The sequence below is a fragment of the Desmodus rotundus genome, chromosome 6, assembly GCF_022682495.2.
Source record: "Desmodus rotundus isolate HL8 chromosome 6, HLdesRot8A.1, whole genome shotgun sequence".
Taxonomy (NCBI): Eukaryota; Metazoa; Chordata; class Mammalia; order Chiroptera; family Phyllostomidae; genus Desmodus; species Desmodus rotundus.
Genome location: NC_071392.1, coordinates 156921555 through 156943777, shown reverse-complemented (window position 1 = coordinate 156943777; position 22223 = coordinate 156921555). Strand labels below are relative to the sequence as shown.

The 22223-nt window shown below is 48.3% G+C and overlaps 1 protein-coding gene and 1 long non-coding RNA gene across 3 annotated transcripts in view; one reads left to right on the top strand and one right to left on the bottom strand.

Annotated features, from left to right (window-relative positions):
* LOC123478333 (uncharacterized) overlaps window positions 1-22223 on the top strand; it is a 27102-nt gene extending 4879 nt beyond the window's left edge. The window contains exons 3-4 of one of the 2 annotated variants that reach the window (XR_008427046.2): window positions 3827-4122; window positions 19608-22223. This is a non-coding gene — a long non-coding RNA (uncharacterized lncRNA). Of the gene's footprint in view, window positions 1-3826; window positions 4123-10420; window positions 10559-19607 lie in introns of those variants that run through there. The other variant, XR_008427045.2, reaches the window with a different exon arrangement.
* LOC112319668 (oncomodulin) lies at window positions 8118-11203 on the bottom strand. The gene is made up of 4 exons (XM_024577034.3): window positions 11143-11203; window positions 10401-10533; window positions 9619-9728; window positions 8118-8163 (listed from the first exon to the last, which is right to left on the bottom strand). The coding sequence occupies exons 1-4, from the start codon at window positions 11201-11203 to the stop codon at window positions 8138-8140; spliced, it is 330 nt and encodes a 109-aa protein (XP_024432802.3). The 3' UTR covers window positions 8118-8137.

Genomic DNA, 22223 nt, shown 5'->3' with positions numbered 1-22223 from the left:
CTGGCTCTGGGAAGAAAGACCACCGCAGAACTGAAGGCGCTGCCTTTGGGAGGCACTGAGTGTGCCCCAAACGGGACCAGAGCCTGGCGTCCTCCAGACTGCCAGTCCCCTGGCCTGGGCGCACAGGGCGCCGCCCTTTCCAGCCTTTAAGATTCACTTGCTTTTGAGTCCTGTGGACTGTGATCCACAGTTGAAATGGCTCGTTCCTTCTGGTACTTGACATTCAAACTCCTACAGCTACTCGGCCAAAAGCAAGGTCTTGGTTTAGGTCGTCTCCTGTCAACCAATGGTTTTTGGCATCAGTTCAACTCTAATAGGAATCCCCAATTTGGGGTACAGTGAAGAAGGAGAATGTATTCAAAACGAGCAGTTCAACTGTGGTACCGCACAGCTATGGAATGGCAAGGCTGTGGGCGGCCCAGTGTTGCTGCTGGGCCCCTCTTGTGCAAGACAGTTTGGCTCTACTCCAGTGAGACAGCTCTGCTCTGGTCCACTCTGGTCTGGCCCGGCCCAGTGAGACAGCTTGCAGTAAAGCTCCAGCAGGAAAACATAGTCTTGGATGGATAAGGGAAGCATATTCCCTGAGTGCAGGCTGGCTGACTTATATAGAGAGAAGTGCCCACCCCTAGTGCCTGATTGGTCCATTCTCATGCCAATGAGGACTCCAGACCCTCCATTTGGTCCAAAAAGCACTGTCCTGACTTGTTCTAATGGAGGCACTCTGATTGGTCAGTGAAAATGTTAAATGAGGATATAGCTGTGCAGTTCCAATTGGATGGGGAACAGCTCAGTTCTATTGGCTGAAATAGGATTCCAGGAATTCCTTCAGGAGGGTTGGCTCAAATGGCAGGCAAGCACTTCAGTGTAGGCTTCCCCCTAAAGTGTGGCTTGTGTGAGAGTCCCCTGTTTAGCAACAGTTGCTAGGCCATTTTTAAATTTGGCCCAATTAGCCACCAAGATCCCTTCTTGGAGTCAACAGGCCTCTGTCACAGATTAAGTTTGGAAACAGGACCTCTTATCCAACGGGTCTTCACATTTAGGGAGGCAGTTTAGACATGAGACAGACCTGGGCATTTGTCCTAGCTCTATCTCTCACCATATGTGAGACCTTCGACTGCCTGCCTAACCTTTCTCCAGTCTGTGGCTCTCGTTTGTAAAATGACTAACAATAAATGCAGGATTTCCTTGAGAGAATTCACTGTAAGAATTAAATGGGACTACAAATTGGAGCATCTAGTGCCCAGCACTTAATCATTATTCTACAAATGATTACCATCATTACCTGCTCTTGAAAGAGTTTCCCAACATATGCAAACCAATATGCGTGATGCACCACATTAACAAAATGAAAGGTAAAGTCATATGATCATCTGAGCAGATGAGAAAAACACTTGACAAAATGCAACACCCTGTCAGGACACAGTATCTCCACAGGCTGGGTATAGGAGGGATGCGCATCAACCTACTAAAGACCACGTATGACAGGCCCACAGCTAATATGTTCAATCGCGAAAGGATGAAAGCTTTTGTTCTAAGATAAGGAACAAGACAAGCCACCTTCGGCCACTTTTATTCAACGTAGTACTGAAGTCCTGGGCAGAACAGTTAGTCAAGAAAAAGAAATAAAAGGTATCCAAGTCATAAAAGAAGAAGTAAGATTGTCTCCGTTTGCAGATAATGTGATCTCATACATGGAAAATCTTAAAGACTGCACCAAAAACCTCTTCGAATTAGTAAAGGAAGTCAGTAAAAGTCACAGGATACAATGTCAATATACAAAAATCAGTCTAGCGCGCTGCTGGTAGGGATGGAAATTGGTGCAGCCACCATGGAAACCAGTGTGGAGGTTCCTCAGAAAATGAACAATAGTGCTCCCTTGTGATGCAGCCATGCCACTCCTTGTTATAGGTCCAGATGAAATAAAATCGTTATCTAGAAGAGATATCTGTACTCCCACGTTCATTGTGGCATTGTTTACAAAAGCCAAGGTACGGGAACAGCCGAGGTGCCCACTGATTGACAGATGAATGGATAAACAAAATGTGGTCCCAATGTACATAGTAGGATATTAATCAGCACTGAGAAAGCAGGAAATCCTGCTGTTTGTGACAATATGGGTGAGCCTGGAGGGCATTACACTGAGTGAAATAAGACAGACAAAGAAAGATAAATACTTCATGGTATCACTTATATATGGAATCTTAAAAAAAAAAAGGCAAACTTACAGAAACAGTAGAATAGTGGTTGTCGGGCGCTGGAGGGTGAAGGGAAAAGAGAGACGCTAGTAACGGGGTACAAGCTTTCCGTTGTACGATGAGTAAGGTCTGAGGACCGAATGTACACATGCTGACCATAGTTGATATTTCTGTGCTTTGTAATTGAAATCTGCTAAGACGGTAAAATTGTGTTTTCAAGCCCCGCCCCCCAAAAGGTAAATATGTGAGGTAAGGAATGGGTTTCTTGGCTTGCTGGTGGAAATTCTTTCACAAAGCATATGTACATGGAATCATTCACATTGTGCATTTTAAGTACATCACAATTTTACGTGGCAAAAATACCTCAGTAAAGCTGAAAAAATAATCTGTGAATGCAGAATGCCGAGGGAATGAGATGTAGGAGAGGCATGTTTTTGTGGTTGAAGGGAGCACAGTTCCCGGGTGGGAGGGCCTGGACACGTTCTCACCTGTATCTGTCTCCCTGCTCACGGGAAAAGTGAGCTTCCAGATGGTAGGGCGATTGGAGTCACTGTCCTGGCCCCACTGTCCAGCACAGCGCTGCTGTGTGTGGAATGGATGAGTTAGGGCGCATGGGAACAGGGAACTTTAGAGACCGACTCTGCTCCTTCAGGGTTCTGTCTGCTGCATAGTGCAGATGAGCTCAGGTCCCAGGCTGATCTAGCACCTCAGTGAGTTCTCCCCTCCCTATACTCAGCTCAGTACTGAGCTCCTAGACAAAGCTGCTGGGTAGAGTTTTGCACGTGCCATACACCCCTAGGGCCATCTGTGCAAAGGACCACTTCATCCCACCCTGTCGGCTGAAACAACAGACCCGTGAGTCAAGTAGCCAATCTGTCCTCTTGATTCAGAGCCAAGATTCTGTCATTCAAAGGTGACTGTCGTCCTAAGGATGCATGTGTCTCCTGCAGTGAAAATTGTCCTTGATCTTCATCTCCTCCTGGGATCACCTGTAAAGGACCTTCAAGCCCTAACTGGTGTGGCTTGGTGGCTTGGGCATTGTCCCACAACCCGAAAGGTTGCTGGTTCAATTCCCAATCAAGACACATGCCTGGATTGTGGACTAGGTCCCCCGCTGGGGGCTTGTGGGAGGCAACTGATTGATGTTTCTCTTGCACATCAATGTTTCCCTCTCTTTCTCCCTCCCTTGCCCTCTCTCTACAAATAAATAAATAAAATCTTTTTAAAAAAAAGATCTTCAAAAACATGGTTCTTTTTATTAAAAAATGAAAAATATGAAGCATATTCTGTAAGTCAGAGTTCAATTGGAGAACAAGAACCACTGGAAAAATATATTTATATGTGTATATTATATAATGTAATCTTTAGATGTTTATTACAGGTATTATGCTATTATGTAGCCACATAATATATAGTCATATACAGGGATGGGCAAGAGTAGGTTAAACTACCAGCCATCATTACTTAAAAGATAAATCATACATAAGGATATGAAATTACAATATGAAGACAAATAATACAAATAAATAGGACAATAGTTGATAAGCAATGATACAAGAGTAAACTGTTCCATTGACTCACAACCGTAACCCTACTTTGCCCACTCCTGTACGCACCTGCCTTTCTTACAGGTGTGGGCCTGTGAGGGCCGGCTCCCCAGGCTCGGTCTGGCTGGTCCTCCTGCCAGTGCCAAAGCTTTAAGCCGGCAGAGCTGGCAGTCAGAAAGTGACATGGATGTAAACGGGGGAGAGTGAGGACAAGCTGGAGCCTGCGAGGACAGACTGGAATTCATGTCAGTCTCCCACTGCCCCCAGCTGTGATGATGGGCATCTTCCAGGAAAAGCTGGTGTCCTTTGTCACAGAAGGCAACATACGCCTGGCACTGGGAGCTGAAGAAGGAGCCCACACCAAGGAGGGGAGCCCGAAGGTAAGTGACCACCCACGCAGACCCCCGGAGAGTAAATACTCCAGCTGCTGCTTCACCCCCACCCTCCAAGTCTTAGGCAAAATGGTCGTCATGGACCGCCCTAACTGGTACCTACAGCCTAAGTTAGTCGACACATTTCTAAGCCACCAGACAGTTCATGCCAAGATTTGATAAAGCGAGGGGGTAGGCAGGCAGGGGTTCATGGCTCTGCGTATTCTCATCTGAATGCTTGGACTACTTCACAATTTAAAAATAATTTAAGGTGTGAATCCATATAGTCATCGTAGAAGTCCTATGAAAATGATGTCAAAATCCACTCCCTGTCCCCCCAAAAGTTACCTTTGAAACCAGTTTCAATATTATGTAAATGAATAGCTTTTGCGGTGAATAAATTAACAGGCCTGGTGGAAATGATCCTGGTGATTCTAATTTCATCTGTCTTCTTGAGTGTTTGCAAGGTAACAGCATCCCTCAACATTAGCAGAGGAGATAGGAGATAGGTTTTTTGCTTGAAACTGGATTCCACAGTACTCATTACACAAAATTAGACTGTAGTTGCTACACAGAACTAACGATGAGGCATGTAAACCTGAACAAATGGACAAGTATTGCAGAAAGTGTCACTCTTTTGCTATACTAATTGTTTGAGCTGGAAGGAACTGTGAAAGCCTATAAATTTAAAAAAAATCATATAAATATTTTAAATGGGCTGTGCTGAAGCAAAATACCAAATAATGTTTGAAGTATTTTAATCATCCTTATTAGCCTCAACAATTAAACACATTCATGAAGCTAGTATTGAGGTTGTACTCCATTAAATTATGAAGTACTCTACCAAACTGTAAGCCAAATGATTAGTAGAAATTGTCTAGATTAACGTCACAGTTGCTTCCCTATTTTATAATCAGGAAAAATAACAGATACATGACAGCCCAGTGACCTAGGACGCCAAGGAGACCCTCATTTCAAAGCCAAAATACACCATTTCCTTGCTGAGAACGCGCTGTCTCGGGGCCAGTCGGTGGTCATCTGCAAACTGGTGAACGGAGGAAACAGTGACGAAGATAAAGTTGTTTAGGTGTTTGTCAGTTCGTTTTCTGGTCTGTTGGAATTTTATGTGGTTTTTTTCCGGTTTTGATTTGACTCTGGATATGTTATATTTAAAGCTTTTCCTCGGTGTACCAATTTACAGTTGAACCTAAAAAAGTGAGTAGAGATTTTGGGAGCATACAAGCATGCAGGGCTTTCATTAATTTGAGTGTGGGGTGAAAGTTTTTAAAAATCAGAATTTATGCTTACTTCGGCTTCATGACAATAATCGGGTAAATTCGACATCTTTGTGTTTAATTTTCTGTCATCACTATGCTCGGCTTCTAGAAAGGCTTCGGTCTTATCTCACTGCTCTGTAATCCTAGCAGCCGGAGATGATACTGTTAACATTTTGCTATATATCCTTTCGCTCTTTTTTTTCTGTGAGGTACATGCCGAATAGGACCCATTTAGAAATGAACTGCTTTGTATAAAATTTATATAGTGATGAAAGTTGGGTAGTTTTTGAAAATGTTTGTTTTCAAATTATACTTCACCAAAGATTTGCAAATGCTAACGTTTCTGTAATAATTTAAACCTAGAAAAATAACCAAGAAAACAAACTGTGCTGAGTAACAAATACGGTCGGATACCCAGAGCTGTTGTTACCTGCGTTTGGAGGTGGAATCCCTGCCCCCACTCCCCAAAACACCGAAACCCAAACAACATAGTTAAAAATTGATATGAGTAAAGACAAGATTGTTTCATTTAAGCATACCCCCCGACACCTTTTGAGTGTTAAATTCAGAGAGATGTCTTCTTTGCCACTTCTTGTCTATTGGCAGAGACTCTAAAATTAATTTCCAAAACTGGGTTGGAAGAGTGAACAATTACTATATTTGAAATGGGCCAAAATGATTTGACGCACAGTTTTGAAACAGTAGAATGAACAAAACTCATGAGCAGCCGATCACCGTGCTGTCTATGGAAAATTTGCGGCAGTTTACCCTCTTGTATGCACCTGTCCTCCAGGGTAGTCAGAACACCAGTGTGGCACAATGACGTCGTGTCCCGTGGGTGCCCCACATAACCCTTCCAGCCACTGTTCCTTCACAGATGCCCTTCTGAGTGACAGAAAGAAATAAGGGAGACCCCTGCCTTCACCTCGATTGGGGGGTGAGGTGGCCTTTGCTGGTCCACAGGGTGTTGGATGGCTTTTAACTGACTAATGAGAAGCTCACACCCTGTGGGAAGAGGGCTCCGGGATCACTGTGGGTTACTCAGAGGCCTCCCGTGCAGAGAGAGGCTGATGCAGTGAATCCACAGGAAGGGAAGGGCCTGCGTGCCCTCCTGCCCTGCGGAGGTGAAGGCAGCGTGAGGCCTGCTGTGAGGATCAAGGCTCTTTGGTCTTGCCACCTCGGTTCTGGTTCTGAGGGATTCACAGATGCATCTGGGAGACACTTCCACACACCAGGAGGAGCTGGGGGCTGGATGTGGGGCGGAAGTAGGCCAGCTCCTGCCAGGAAGGCTGGGGGGAGGAGAGGCTGGGAGTGCTGGGTGCTCCGGGAGAGGCCATGAGGGAGCGGGCCATGCCCCAAGTTCTTCATTTTCAAGCTGGATTCCCCCATTTTGACTCACTTGAAAACTACCTTTATGATTTCCCCCCCTGAATACCATCTCTAATATTCCTCATTCTTCTTCAAATTGCTCCGCTCTCCAATGTCTGATACTCCCTTTAGCCTCATTCCAGACCACTGCAACTGCATGTTCGTGCCTTATTTTTTTTTCTGATGCATGTTAGAATAAACACATGGTTATTAAAATAAAAAGCATTGACTCCTGGCCCTCTAAAGTCACCTCGAGGCCCCCTAAGAGTCCATGCCCCCTCACTTTGCAATGCTGCTCTCACATCACCCTCCAGAAAGACAGGGGTTCAAGGTCACTGAGTGATTGTGGTGGAAGAGCCCAGGGCCTTGTGAGCTTAGGTATTGGAGTAAAACATGTGAGTTTTTAAAGGAATGCCCAGGAAATGCCTCAGTTCCTCCCCGATCCTCAGCGCCTAGGGTCGGGCAGAGAGAACAGCTTTAACTGCCACCTGGAAATGAGCCTAATGAGAATTTCCTGGCTTGAGGTCGCCCCACCCTAACGAAAACCTGTAACAGGACCCCCAGGCTCTCCTCAGATGTTTGGCAATTCTCTGTGTAACCGGTTCAGGCAGTGTCAAGTAGGAGCCAGGAAAACAGCGGCTGAGAAAGAGGAGAGGGAGGTGGCCGGAGGCTGGGTCAGAGCAGGCCAGTCTCTGATGGCTTGTTTTTCTCAGAAGAAACAAAGTTTGAAAATGGGTCTGTTTGTGCTCAACCTGCCCAGCAAGCCTCCTTAGCTCTACCAAGCTCTGCAGCCTCCTGCTTCTTTGTCTTGTACCATTTGCTTTTTCACTTTAATCCCTCTTTCGGAAATCTAATGCCCAGCAGCAGAAATCACATAAGCATGGGTGGTTTTATGCTGGCTAACATCCCTTCCTATTAATTTCCAGCTTGGATAAATTGCTGAGAAAATCCTAGCTTGACAATGACACTTGTTTGTGACTTTTTTTCCAGCCTGTTTTCCCTGTTCACTCACGCACAACACAGACGTTGCTCACTTAGGGCTTGAGGGGACCAGACACCTTTCTGAAAGTCCCCAAATCGCTTTCCTCCGCCTCCCTTCCTGAGAAAAGACCACACCCACACTTCGGCGGACGGTGAGAAACGTGCCTTTATTGGATGATTGTTAAAGGTGTTGTCTGCTGAGGGCCTCACAGGAGTCATTGGGGCACACCCACCTCCCAAAAGGACGGACTGTCTACTCTGTTACCTCGCTAGAATGCACGAGCATGGGGGGTGAGGGGGACAATAAATAAATTAGGGGGAAGAGGTGGGGTGTCCCATGTTCCTGGGGTTTCGGAGGCCTTCCAGCTGATTGTGTCTATCCCCATGGTCTGGGGTCTTTAAGAATGTACCATTTCCTGGAATTCTAGAACAAAAGAGGTGAGAACAAGGGTCAGTGGAGATACCTCAGGACTTTTCTGACCGGCTATGGCCAGTGAGCATCCTGAAGGGGAAAGGGAACAGGCAAACTGCCAGGTGATGGGCACGGCCCCGGAAGGGCACACAGGAAGAAATTGTGCCTGCCACTGGCTGCAGGTCCACGTGGTCTCATCCGCCCACAGGACCTGACTTCCCAAGCTTCTCTAGCTTTGCAACACAGCCCCTCGTGCCAGAACTAGTCAGTCCCCAGTCCTCTCCCTGGCAATGGGTGAGCTCCGTGCAAGGGCGATCAAAATCTGTGACCTCTGAACTTTGTGTCTGGTCAGTTTAAAATAGAAAGGGGAGGTTTTTGTCTGTTCTGTAGCTATGCTTTGCATTTTTAGGAAACATTTAATAGGGTGGGACTTTGAACTAACTTTTCTCTTTGAACCCTATAACCATACCCCCAAAATTTACATTGCTAAAAGAGAATAATAATAATAACAACAATAACAATACTAAGTGATGATGATGATGATGATGTGTGGATGCTATAGATAGGAATTGAAAAGTGGGGATTTACTTCATATTTGTTAGTAAGCTTTGCCCATTTGGAAGTCTTTCATGGTCAGGTTTAAGCATATCGATCTTACCTTGCCTAAACTGTCTTTTCTGAGTTACTTTTAGAAGCTACATTAACTCCCAATGTGGAAGAGATAGTGGCATCATTTTGAGTAGGTTTTTAAAATAAGGATCCAAAGTAGCAGTTTTAATTTCAAATTAATGCCACCATAAGGAGAACACAGGAGTCCTCCTGCGTTGGCGAGCACAAAGGAGCTGAAGAGTGCGCAGGCAGTGTGACACAACCAGAGTAAAGCCATTCCACAGCCTTGCAGTTATGCTCCCATTTGAATATTGGGCTCTGCACACAGAAGACTCCATAAATGGTGTTTGACTTGGTTTGTGTTCTCTGACTGATATTGCCCATTCGGTGGGCTAATATCCAATGGACATATCTGTTAAAACTCTTGGACGCTAAGAGGCTTTCCTGCTCTAGATGATAGACTCTCTGGTTTGGGACTGTCTTGAGAATGTCAGCCCTTCTCTTATCTAGAGGGGCTCAAGTACCTTGGGTGGAAATTCCTGACACTATTTTCAGGGTACATTAGGATGTCTTGTAAATAATTGGCCAGGCAACTAGCTAATGCCCTGGTTGGGTGAAGGATGTTTTCTGGTCCACAGACAGTGACCAGCGGGCCAGCTTCTATGGTACACCCCTGGCACTCTGTCAGGGTCTCTCCCCATATCATCTGCACCCTCACTTTCATCCCATTTTACAGGTGAGAAGACTGAGGCTCCATAAGGCTAAGAAAGGGGGCTTCGAACTCACATCCAGCTGGTCTCACGGCCACTGCATGCTCCCTGAGCTAGTCTCTTACACTAAGTGCAGGTGTGAACGTACCGTCAGCCCCAATTTTCCCATCTCCGTCGTTGTCTGCGGCCGCCATGAGGGACTTGGTCTCTGACTCGGTCAGCTCTCTAGCACCACTCTCAAACTTCTGGAGGAAAAACCTACAGAGCAACACAGACCGCAGGGAAGTTTCTGAGAGACCGCTCATTTCTCCGCTTGCCCTTGCTCTTTCTGTTGAAGCAAACGAACATTCCGTTCCCAGCAGGTTGTGGTAACCAGTCAAAGTCTCATCCAGCAAAGGGTTCATTCACTGAAAAAAGTATTGGTGGGCATTTTGTCTCTGAAAGTTTTTTCAGGGTTTTGTTAAGTCCATTTACCAAAGAAAACCCCTAAAACAAGTGAATTTTTGCACCTCCAGTCTTAGGCGCCTATGTTTAGATGTATGGCTAACTGACTCAGGTCCCTCCCTTTCTTTACTTTTTTGAAGATTTTATTTACTTATTTTTTAGAGAGAGGGGGAGGAAGGGAGAAAGAGAGGGAAGTGTCGTGAGAGAGAAGCATCGATCAGCTGCCTCTCGTGCGCCGCTGTCCAGGGACCTGGTGCACAACCGGGCGTGCGCCCTGACTGGGGTCCAACTGGCAGCCTTTTGGGTTGCTGGGTGACGCCCAGGCTGCTGAGCCACACCAGTCAGGGCTCCTTCCCTTTCTTGGGGCTCTGCTGAGTGATGGGCATCAAGGCTGGCCGTTGAAGAAATACTGAGCAAACTGGCCTCCCCTGTACCCCACCCCACTACTGATGTTGGGATACCAGGCAGACTTAGGACAAAACTTACTTAAGCTCTTCTTCATCCAGGTATCCGCTCTGGTCGTTGTCTATGAACCGAAAAACATCCTTCACCTGACTGGCCGACATCTTGGAGAGGCCTGATGTCTGGAAGAATTTTTGGGGTTCAAAAGTATCTGGGTCTGAAGAAGAGAGAGCGGGTCATTCTGGTGCCCATTGGATCCCACCCTGTGTTTGGGCCAAGGCACTGAAGACATGGGTTATTAAAAAGACTTCTCATCGTATCATTGAGCTACAGGGATGCTCTACTTAAAAGAAAAGGGTTTTTTTTTGTTGTTTGTTTTTTGTTTTCCAAAGACAAAAGGGCTGTGGCTGGTTGGAGATTTTTAAGCAGCCAAGACTGCGCATCATCTGGCTGCCGCCACTCAGCCTTCCCTCTCCACTCGATTTGTCCCTCTGCGCCCCCCCCCTTGTCCCCCCACCTGGCCCAACTTACAGGCTGTGTCTCCAAGACGCCAGCACCACTGGCCTAATCGACAAGGGGACGGCAGCCACTGGGGTCAGACGGCTGCACGGCAGCTGCCGGTCTCCTCCCCCCGGTCAGTGCCTTTGGCCTCCCAGAAAGGTCCCCATGTGCTCAGATTTCATATCCTTGTAGCCTTAGTTAATTAATAATGGTTTTACCCTCCGATCCCATGAATTTTCAGCAAAGTTCACATTTACTTTTCTGTGGCTTTGCCGGAAGGGCAAACGCATGAGAAAAACCCTCCTGCACCTCAGGTGTGCTTTACCTTGGCACTCCTGCAGGGCCGCCGCAATGTCGTCCGCACTGAGGACGTCTGTGATGCTCATTGTCCACCTGTGCACATGGAACGAGTGACATCTGGTAAGGGGCAAGCAGGAGCATGCACGGCTGGGGGCAGTGCCCCCTCTTTGGCTCACGGAAACTGTACATTTGTTGAGAATTTTTCATATGTGACAAGTGTGGTATTAAGTGATGAGACAGAATATCCAAATGAAAACCAAACACTGAAAAGATCTCAGTCCCCTTTGTCTCAGGGCCCTCTCCTGGATATGCCCCAACGATGAAATTAGAAGTGCCACCTAAAGACTGACTTGGTTTCCTTTCCTTATAAAAAATATATTTATATGATTGATCACTATAGAAGCCTCCGCACACCGTTCAGAAGTCAACCATGCTACGACCGTGGTCGCGTTTCCCTACACCAGCCAGAGTAACACGTGTTGCAAACTCCAGTGGAAAGAGCAGAGCTTGGGCTGCATGCGGACCTTCTGTGGAGGAGATGCCACTTCCCCTGAAGGATGGGAATCAGAGACATGACAAGCCTGTCTGCCGGGCCCGAGTCCTCCCAGGTGTTAGCTCCGTGGGGAAAGAGAAATCTGAGCACGGCATGCACTGGCCTGACAGGAACGCACGTAGGAAAGAAGAGCCTGGGGTCTGGTAGGACCACTAGCTACTCACCGTTTTAGAGTTTCCCCCAAGAAGAATCAGAAAAAAGAGTTGAAGGAGCAAAAAAACGGATGTGCTTTTGCTGCCTTACTGACCTACCTTATATAGGATTGAAAAAGTGATAGTAAGAACCTCTTAGATTTCCTCTTCAAGGATCAAGTGGATGGAGCTCGGGTGTCTTGCCTTGCTAACTAAACCTCGTGTTTTTTTTTTTTTTTCTATTTATATCTCAAGGGAATGTGGGTGGGAACAGCCAATTTTTTAAAACAAACCTCGACAAACCTTAACTAAGGTTTCAATTCTGCAAATGAACCCCTCTGGTGAAGCATGGGGAAGATACTAGAGGGCCTGGTAAAGAGGAGGCAGAGGCCGAAAGGAGGTAAACACATGTCGGGGTACTCCGTCAATGACCAAGGGCACCCCACATGTTAGTGGCTGCTGCCTGAAGCAGATCTGTCGTCAACCCCTGAAAAACCGTGGCCATGTGAGGCCAGCCTCAGAGTTGAGACTCGAAGTCCGTGTGTCACGGGGACTTGCCGGACTTGTCCAACAAACAGATGGCCCTGGGTAGGTGACTTTCCAAAAAAGTTTTGACTTCGGTATCTCCCAGCTGTATCTGAAATTGCACACCCCAAAAAGGCAATAAGGGGGAACCACCAACCCTTCCTAACCCCACAGCTAAAACCTGCAGAAAAAACATGAGGCCCAGACTTGAGGCTGCAAGACGATTCTCGCTTTCAGCCAACCTGAATTGCGTCCCCTGTATGGCAGGGCTGTGCTAGACTTTTTTTTTTAATTGTGGTAAAAACACATAACGTGCAATTTATAATCTTAATCATTTTTGAGCGTGCCTACAGTACGGTGGCATTAACTCTCTGTGCGTGGCTGCACAACAGATCTCTAGAACTTTCCCCTCTTTCGAAATTGGACTTTCTCTTGAACTCACTGAACAAGAGCTCCCCCTTCTCCCTGCCCCCAGCCCCTGGCAACCACCGTTCTACTCTCTGTCTCTTGGAGTCTGACTGCATTAGATCCCTCCTATAAATGCAATCATAGTGTATGCGTGTCTTGTTGTGGCTGGCTTATTTCACTGAGCATAATGTTCTCAAGGTTCGTGTCAGAATTTCCGCCTTTTTGCTGAACCTGCGTTTTTTTAAAGTCAAAAGCCATTTCCCTGTTGTGATCAGAAATATTCAGTGGCTTGAGAGTGGACAGTCAGGAGCTCCAGAGAGAGGCCTCAGACGCTGTGTGGTATAACCCGCACAGTCATCGTCAGTGTGCCCCCAATATGTCCCCTGCCTCCCCCGCGTCATCAGTGAGGAGGCTCTCGGAAACCCCGGCAGCGCTGTTTCACATGGATTTTAGAGAGGAGGGTGGTGAGGGGGAAGACAGAGAAACGTAGATTTGTTGTTGCAGCTATGTGTCCATCCGTTGGCTGATTCTTGCGTGTGCCTTGACTAGAGATGGAACTCGCCACCGTGGCGTGTGGGGGTGACACTCTAACCGCCCGATCCGTCCAGCCAGGGCCCCTGCAGCATTCCTTAGATTACCAAGCTTCAGGCCGGCACCCTTTCTGTCCCGCCCACATTATGTGCCCGGTACCCACTAGCACGGTGCCTGACCTGGTTAGGTACTCAATAATTAGTTGACGAGTAGAAACATAAAAACAACAAAAGGAACTTGAAAATAGGATTATCAGCCGGCATCCACTTGCCCACTCTTAGAAAACAGTTTCTGAAAATAAATTTCAAGAGTTTTGCGTTAGGTTTCTGACATTAAGTTTCCATGGAAACTCTGAGTCCTTTTTTTCCATGGAAGAGTGTATGATTGTCCATGGAGATTTAAAAAAAAAAACAACATTGAAAAAATCTGCCTGCTCAAATGAAAATAGCATATGGGTTAAACAAGACACTCCAGATTTTCATGTTGTTTTTCTGGGAGAAAATAAAGACAGCAGAGACCCGGTAAAAATGGCATTTGAATCAACAAGGTAGCCAAGATTATAACTTGAATTCCATATGTGCAATCTGGGGTAAAAATGTGGATTTTCTCACAAAAGGACAAATAATGTGCAATTCCACTGATAGGAGGTACCTGGGGCAGACAAGGTCACAGAGACGGAGAGTGGAAGGGTGGGTGCCAGGTGCTGGGGGCCTGGGGGGCGGGGATGGTGAGTACTTGTGCAATGGGTGCGGAGTTCTGTTTGGGGAGATGAACAAGTTCTGTGGTTGGATGGTGGCGAGGGTAGCACCGCCACGTGAAGAGCCACAGTTTTTACATTTAAAAATGGTTAAAATGGCAGGTTTTCTGTTTTGTGTATCTTATCGCAATAAAACGTGCTTGTTCAGTCGGCTTCATTATGTTGGCCGCCAACCGACCGCCCCCCCCAGGAAAGGGCAGAAGGCAGATCTGGAGGTCGATCTTAACTGGAGCCCAGCCGCGTCCTTGACCAGCCGCGGGACTGCGGGCCTGTTTCCTCTTGAAAGTAGGAGTAATGCACCTGCTCCGTCAACACTCCCAGGGTTCTTTTGAGGACCCACGGACCAAGTGCAGGTCTTCAAACATCTGGTGAGGTCTCAGAGTCCCCTGTTGAATCCCACTCCTGTCCTGGGGTCGCAAGAGGGTTGCACCTGTGCCCATTCTGCTGGATCGGTAGGGCCTCCCGGACGGGAAGGCGTGGATGCTGGGGTCAGCCAGCCACGTCTGCGGCGGGGGAGACAGGCTGCGTGTGTGGGCTTTCCTGCGGCCAACGGCCCCAGACTCAGATCACACTTGTGTCTCAGGTGTTTGATGCTGTTCCTGCAGATCCCCCTTTCCAGTCCAAATCCCCGATGTCGCTCTTACTCCCCCTGACTCCCTCCACCCAGAGACCCCACACCGATCCCCTACTGACTGCATAGCCCCGTGACTGCTCTGCCCATGCTGGCCTGACCCATCTCCTCACTCACTGGCCTGTCCTCAGTGTCATCGCTGCCTGTGCCCACCTTGTTGGTGACAAATCTCTGGAACATGTCTGAGGCCCACTTTTCAATGTGTTTGCCACTGGCTACTGTCTCAGTAGATGGCACCTCCTAAACATTCCTCAACTCCTTCTCCTTTGCACACTTCACTGTCCCCACCCTGGGGCAGGGAGCCGTCATCTCTTCTGGGAACAACTGCAGTGCATTCCCAGCTGGGCGACCCTCACCCAATTGGGCCGCCCTCCAACCTGGCAGGACGGATCTTTTTGAAGCCCACATGGGTTAGTTTCCCAGGGCCACCGTCACGAAGCACCACAGATGAGTGGCTGAGAACAAGAAAGCTATGGTCTCAAGTTCTGGAGGCCTGAAGTCTGACTCAGGGTGTTCAAGTCTCCCTCCGAAGGCTCTAGGGGAGGGTCCTTGGTGGTTTTTTCCAGCTTCTGGGGCGTGCTCACAGTCCTCGGCTTCCCCTGACTAGCAGCTGCGTCACTCCAGTCTCCACCTCTGTTGCTCAATGGCCACCTTCTCTCCCTTTGTGTCTGTCCTTTTAAAGAGACCCCAGGAAATTGGAAGGGGTTTAGGAGCTCCATGTCAGGAACCAGAGTCAAAGACCAAGTATTAGAATAAAAGGCCTTTCTAGTGCTTTTACCACTTTGGAAATCACAAGGGTTTTAGGAGCTGTGTGCCAGGAACTAGGGACAGAGACCAATATATATACATTCTAGTTTTGCTTTTTTTTTTTTTTTAAACTGGAGTCTTTTAAAAAGATTTTATGTATTTGTTTTTAGAGAGAGGAGAAGGGAGGGAGAAAGAAAGGTAGAGAAACATTGATGTGGAAGAGAAACATTAACTGGTTGCCTCTCACGTGTCCCCAACCAGAAACCTGGCTAGGAACACAGACATGTGCCCTGACTGGGAATCAAACCGGCAACCTTTCAGTTCGCAGGCTGGCGCTTAATCCACTGAGCCACACCAGCCAGGGCAATATGTATACATTCTGTTATCTCACATCTACACAATGAGATCCCAAGGGCTCTATGACATATACACTCATTTTATATTTATTACTTCCACATCAGTAATATTTATAGCCAATTATTTAAATTAATGACTTTTATTCCTTGTGCCAGACACATAAAAGGCACTCCATAATAATTTATTGAGTAAATGAATACGAAACTCGATGTTGTAAGAGCTTGGATAAATTCCCCAAGGTCTGATAGCTGGGAAAGGCAGAGCAGGGCTGGGCTCCCACGTCTCCTGACTATCTATCATTCAAGGCCGTGTCTGGATGACAACATGAGGCTTTAGTACAACCTCCTAGACTTGGAGCTGGCTCTGACATCTGAGGTCTCCAGAACTCCTGGGTACAGCACCTCTTCCTGGAAGTTTGTCTTTTTGGATGGTTTTCCCTGGGGTCTGATTCTCGAGGGGATGTCTACCCAATTCAAGGAGCCCCTCCTCCCGGCACCAGCCTCATGGGGAAGGGCAGACAGAGAAGAGGGGGCCTGCGGCAAGAGCAGCATCCCTCTCTCCTGATGTTGGGTTTAGTTGCGATTTCTCCTTAATTAACTCACTTAGTGCCCATTACATGTTACCTCCAGCCCAGCCGTAAGTTGAGACGGTGATGCTCACATTTCTCGTTCATGAAAAAATCAGCCTTCTGGAGCATTTTGTTTCTTTTCTCCTCTAACATTTCATACATGTCTAAGCAGTTTGGGGCTCCCCTAATAGTTTTGCCCGTGGTCAAAAATCCATAAATTGATCAAATAAACGAGTTGGTCAGATGGCAAAAAATCCAAGGACAGGTTTTTTTAAAAAAATGTTTTATGGATTATGCTATTACAGTTGTCCCAATTTTTCCCCCTTTGCTCCCCTCCACCCAGCACTGCCTACTTCCTCAGGCCACCCCCATCCCCTTGTTCATGTCCATGGGGCGTGTGTATAGGTTCTGTGGCTGCTCCATTCCCTATGCTGCACTTGACATCCCCGTGGCTATGCTGTAACTACCTATTTGTACTTCTTAATCCCCTCACCTCTTCACCCATTCCCCCACACCCCCTTCCCATCTGGCAACCGTCAAAATGCTCTCTGTAGCCATGGTTCCAAGGATAAGTCTTTAGTGAAAAAACAAACAAACCCAGGAGCTTCTTGTCAAGAAGTCCTTGAATATGAAGGCCCAGGGGGCACAGCGGGGGGTGGGAGGCTCCCAGCTGCTGACACAGAGTGGGCTGCGTGTGGGCTGTGGCTGTCGTAGTGGCTGCTTTTCACAGCATTGGGGGGAGGGTGTGCTCGGGAATCCCAGTTTTTCACTGGGGGAAGCTGGAGCGGAGCGGCTGGCTTGTGTGGCAGTTGCAACATTGTAGGACGCTGCCAGCCCGTTCTCCAAAGAACAGTGAACTCAGGAGGGGAAACCTGTTGTCCCAAGAGAACCGCCGGGCATTTGGGCAGCACCTTCCTGTTCACTCAGAGGCAGGCCGTTGGGCAGTGAGGGAGAGTCCAGTTCCCCACACCCTCGCCAACACTTGGCGTGGTCGGTCTTCTCAGTCTGGGACCTTTTCCTTGGTGTGCAGTGGCATCTCGTGGTGCTTTGAGCCTGCGTTTCCCTAACGACTAATGATGTGAAGTATCTTTTCTTGTGTTTATGCTATAGACTGAATGTTCGTGTCTGCCCCCTCCCTGCCCCTCCATTCTCTGTGGAAGTCCTATGTTGATGGTATTAGGAGGTGGGGCCTTTGGTAGAGGATTAAGTCATAAGGGTGGAGCCCTGATGAATGAGATTAGTGCCCTTATTAAAGAGACACCCCCCCCCAAATCCCCCCTCCACAGAGCTCCCTCGCCTCCTTCTGCCACTTAAGGAAGCAGCAAGAAGCTGGCCGTCTGTGAACCAGAAAGTAGGCCCTCCCCAGACGCCAAATCCGCCTGTACCTTGACGTCATTCTGCCTGATCTCTAGAACTGTGCGGAAGAAGTGTCTCATTTTTAAGCCCCCAGCCCATGGTACTCTGTTGTAGCAGCCTGAATGAACTAAGAAAGCTTCTTTGCCATCCATATTGTGAATTAATTTTAAAGATAGGATCAATAACTGCATGTTTATATGTCAATGAGGAAGATTCATTAGGCCATGAAAAACTGACGATGGGGGAGAGGAAGGGGACAGTCATGGGGTGCTGTCTGCGAGAGAACGAGAGGGGTGGGGTCCCGCCACACAGGGCTGAGCTGGAAGAGGTAGGAGGTGGCCGGTTCGCCTTACAGAAAAAGGTGAGAGGCAGAGTATGTGGGCTGCAGAGGCTGCTCATGGGCAAACAGGGTCTGGGGGGCTGAAGCTTTCTCCTGATGGGCTCCATTTCCCCAGCGAGGGAGGGAGCGGGCCGGCTGCTGAGAGTGAAGGCGCGTCGGGCTTTGAGGAGAGAGACAGTGGTCTGGGGAAGTGAGGGAGAGCGAGAGAGAGCTAGGGATGTGCAGTACGGTTTCCTAGAAGGAATTTTAGTTGCAGGAGAAATTTCAGACTTCAACGACCTGCAAACTGTGACAGGCGCTGTTGGTAGTTTGATACCAATGGCCATGACCTGGAGTTCTCATGGACCAAGTTCGGTGTCGCCACGACCCAGCCACCTGATCTGGCCGCCCAGAGCCTCCCTGTAAGTGCCGAAGGTGTTTTTTGGCCGGTGTCAGCACCGCTGAGCGGTATGATTCGCAAATGCCTGAATTATTCATGTTTTCGACCTATTCTAATGAGAACTTTGCCCAAAAGGCTAAATTATTCAGCATCTGGGTGCGATCTGGGAGGATGCTGTCCAGAAAGCTGGGACACCGTGCGTGTTCTTGCTGGTTTTGTTTCTTGAGTTAAGCCTTTGCTCATGATTCACAATTGTTCCCCAAATAAAAGCGGTGGTGCCAGGTGGCATTAACATCACAGGACCCAGAGGAGAAGAGGGAACCCCGACTTACTAGACAGGGGGGAGCACCAGTCCTTACCTGGCCCCAGAGCCAGCGCTTTGTAGAACATCGTGAATGTGGTGGACGGTGGTCACGCCATTCCCTGAGCTTCTCGGGCCGAGGCGGGGTTTTATTTAATGAGCATAAATGACTCTAGCAACAGAAGAAAGTTAAACTCGGGAAATAGAACACGTCTGACAGCACCCAGGGGCTCAGGAGAGCTGTTCAGCACTTGAGCAACACCCTGTGCATTTAGAGAAAGTGAGGTTAGCTCTATATTTAAATAAATAGATACGGACAATCCCGGAATCCTCGGCTGTCTTATGCACTTTTGGAAAACAAAAGCAATGCACACACCTAAATGTGAGGTAAATAGGCCAATCTTTTAAGAATGGAATAATTGTGTCTTTCGTTCTCCACTTGAGTAAAATTTTTAATTGCTTCCCATATCTGCAGGGCAACTTGAGACTGTTCATAAATTTGTATGTGTCTGTGCAAAGTTTTCTATATCAGTAACAGTGGGCTTTCCCTGTTTGTATTCAGGAATTTCTAAGGATGTTGGGTATTGTTAAAAGAACAGGTCATATGAATATTGAAGCATTTACAGGTGACGACATTCTGTCTGGGATTTGCTTTATTGTCCAGCACTTACAAGGCGGGGGGCGGCGGGGGGGACTGGGAGCAGGCGGAACATGGATGCACAGCAGTTACTCAGATGTTTATTCTCTCTACTCTGTGTACATATTCAGAGTACATTTTATGAGATCAAGTTTAAAAACACACCGTAAGATCCTCTTCTAACCTGAATTTGGAAATCAGCAGGTTATACTTTCTGACCTAAAAGGAAACTCACACGAATTTCCTGTTTCTCTGACTTCACGTTGCAGTGGTTCCTGACAGACCCAAACCAGAGGAAGCAGGGTCTCGAGGGGCTGTTTGAACGCCCGTGCTCCGCTCACAACAGCTGGAACACGGAAGCAGCCCACATGCCCGTGGACAGATGGCTGGATCCGCACACTCTGGTCCACGTGCATAGTGGGTGAACCTTGAGGACATGATGCTAAGTGAGATGGGCCAGTCGCAGAAGGGCGAATACTGTATACGCCCCCTTATAGGAGGTGCATGGAATGGTCAATGCCCTACAAACAAAAAGTAGAATGCCGGCTGCCAGGGCCTGGAGGGAGGGAAGACTGGGATTCTCCGTGCAGACAAGTAATCAGTTACGTGTCTGCAGCCAACATCTGTGAATTGTAAAAGATTTGTAAGATGCTACATCTGGTGTCAAATATTAATAATTCGCCGCTCTAGGGGGTGCAGTTAACCACACAAACGGCACACAGACACGTGTTTCCGGACACTGAAGCTTTGGCAGAGTCCCTCTGGGTCTCAGAAGCCTCCGGGAAGCACACGCGTGCAAATGTTTTTGAGCACCTGATTCACGGACTAAGATCTCTCCTCAAGGGAAGACCACCGGCCTCCCCTGTGGGACCAGGGCAGGGATGGGGGCCCGGCAGAGAGGTGATCCTGTCTTTTTTTTTTTTTTAACTTTAAAAAATTGTGACAAAATGCACATAACATCAAATCTACCATCTTAATCGTGTTAAGCGTGCAGTTACGTGGCATTAAGCACACTCACGTGGTTGTGCAGCCCTCACCACCGTTGTCTCCAGGTGGTTTATCACCCCGAACCGAGACTCTGTCCCCACAAAACGCAGCTTTCCCATGGCTCCCCCAGCCCTGGCACCCACCCTTCTACTGCACTTCCTGCCTGTGACCTTACCTACTCTGGGCAGCTCATGTCACACGGGGGGGGGGTGGGGGAGTCACACAGATTGGTCCATTTATCTCTGGCTTGTCTGACTTAGCACAATGTCCTCAAGGTTCACCCATGTCGTGGCAGGATTTCCTTTTAAAGGCTGAGTCATAGTCCATCGTCCCAGGGGTGGAATCGCTGGACCTGCTTTTGCTTTTGAAGTGGGTGGGTGGAGGGCGGGGAGCCGGGCTACCTCAGCGCCAATGCTGGCATGCAGCCGGTGTGCGGTGAGTGATTACTTCCTCACCTCTGGGAAGCCAGGTTTCCTCAACCGTGAAAAGGGGTGATGATTATAATAGTAGTAATGACAGGGTTGTTCTGAGAGATATTTAAAATTATACATTTTGTATATTGGACGGTGTCTGGTCCCTCTCCAGCTTTCCATCATTTTCTCCTAGTTTTTGCTGCAAAATTCAGAGGCAAGGGACGCATGCATCCACCGTCCACCAGGGGTCGCCGCTGTCCGCGGTGCTGAACCCCGGCCCGGAGGCGCCAGCCTCCCACCTCCATCCCCCTGCTCCACTTTGCCCCTCAGCATTCGGAAAAACACCTCCAGCTGGCTCCCCTCACGCAGTCCCTTTTTACTGTACAGTTCTGTTTGCCTTGTCGTTACTTTCACTTGGAAACAAGAACGTCCCAAATTATCCAGGCTAGATTATCTTATCAGACCCCTCGCCCCTCCCTCCCCCCAGGGCACTCCCTTCTGCAGGAATTGGGGCCCTCCTGTTGGCCTGTTTATCAGGCCCAAGTGACCTGCTGCTGCAGGTAAAGTGCCACATCCCGGTCCCCCTTGAGGGCCAGGTGAGGGCCTGTGTGGGAACGTGTCCCCCTCTCGGTTGGGACAGCTGCAGTGAATCTTGGGCCCTGGGGCCAGAGGATTCCTTCCTGATTCGAAAGTTCTTCAGGAGACAGTGCAGCGGTGACTCCTGCACTGAGCAGGGGTGTAGCGTGCTTGTGTCCCCAGGGCCTGAGCTGACATGGCCCCGGGAGAGAGGCCCACACCACTGGGGCCCCTCTAAGGAGGGGACAGCAGAGTCCAGGGCTGTTTGCCAGGCCAAACGTGGGCTCAGTGTGGCAGCTACTCTGACCTTTCAACAGACTCTAAAAATACAGATTTTTTTGATACAAAATATCCAAAAATTTCAATATGGGCAGTTACAATGTTTTTCAAACTCTGTGTGCATCAATCAAAACCCTCTCCAAGCTGGTCTTGGCCTGACGGGGCCAATTTGCAGCCTCTGATGGAGTTCTGTTAAAGACACCGGTCAGCGGCTGCTGGTAGATACCACGTAGCATTGGCCATGGGGATGACCTGGGTTTCCAGCTGCCCAGGTGCTCTGTGGTGCTCGCCTGCTCAGGAATGGACCAGGACTCCTGGCTTCCCATATGGGGAGGTGAAAGGGGGTGTCCTTTGTCTGTCTCCCCTCCCCCAGGACCCAAGCTGAATGTGCAGTTCAGACAGGTCATAAGCCCCACTTACAGGGGTGGGCCGAAGTTGTTTCTATGGAAAATAATACAATAATTAATAAATGACACAAGAATACACTCTGTGAACCTACTTTTGCCTACCCCATATATCCTATTTCCCTGAGCTGTCCGGCCTCGCTGCTTCTCCTGGAAGACTTTCTGCCTGAGCAGCGAGAGACACTTGCTAACTGCCCTGGGCTCTTACAAGTAAGGTGCACACAGG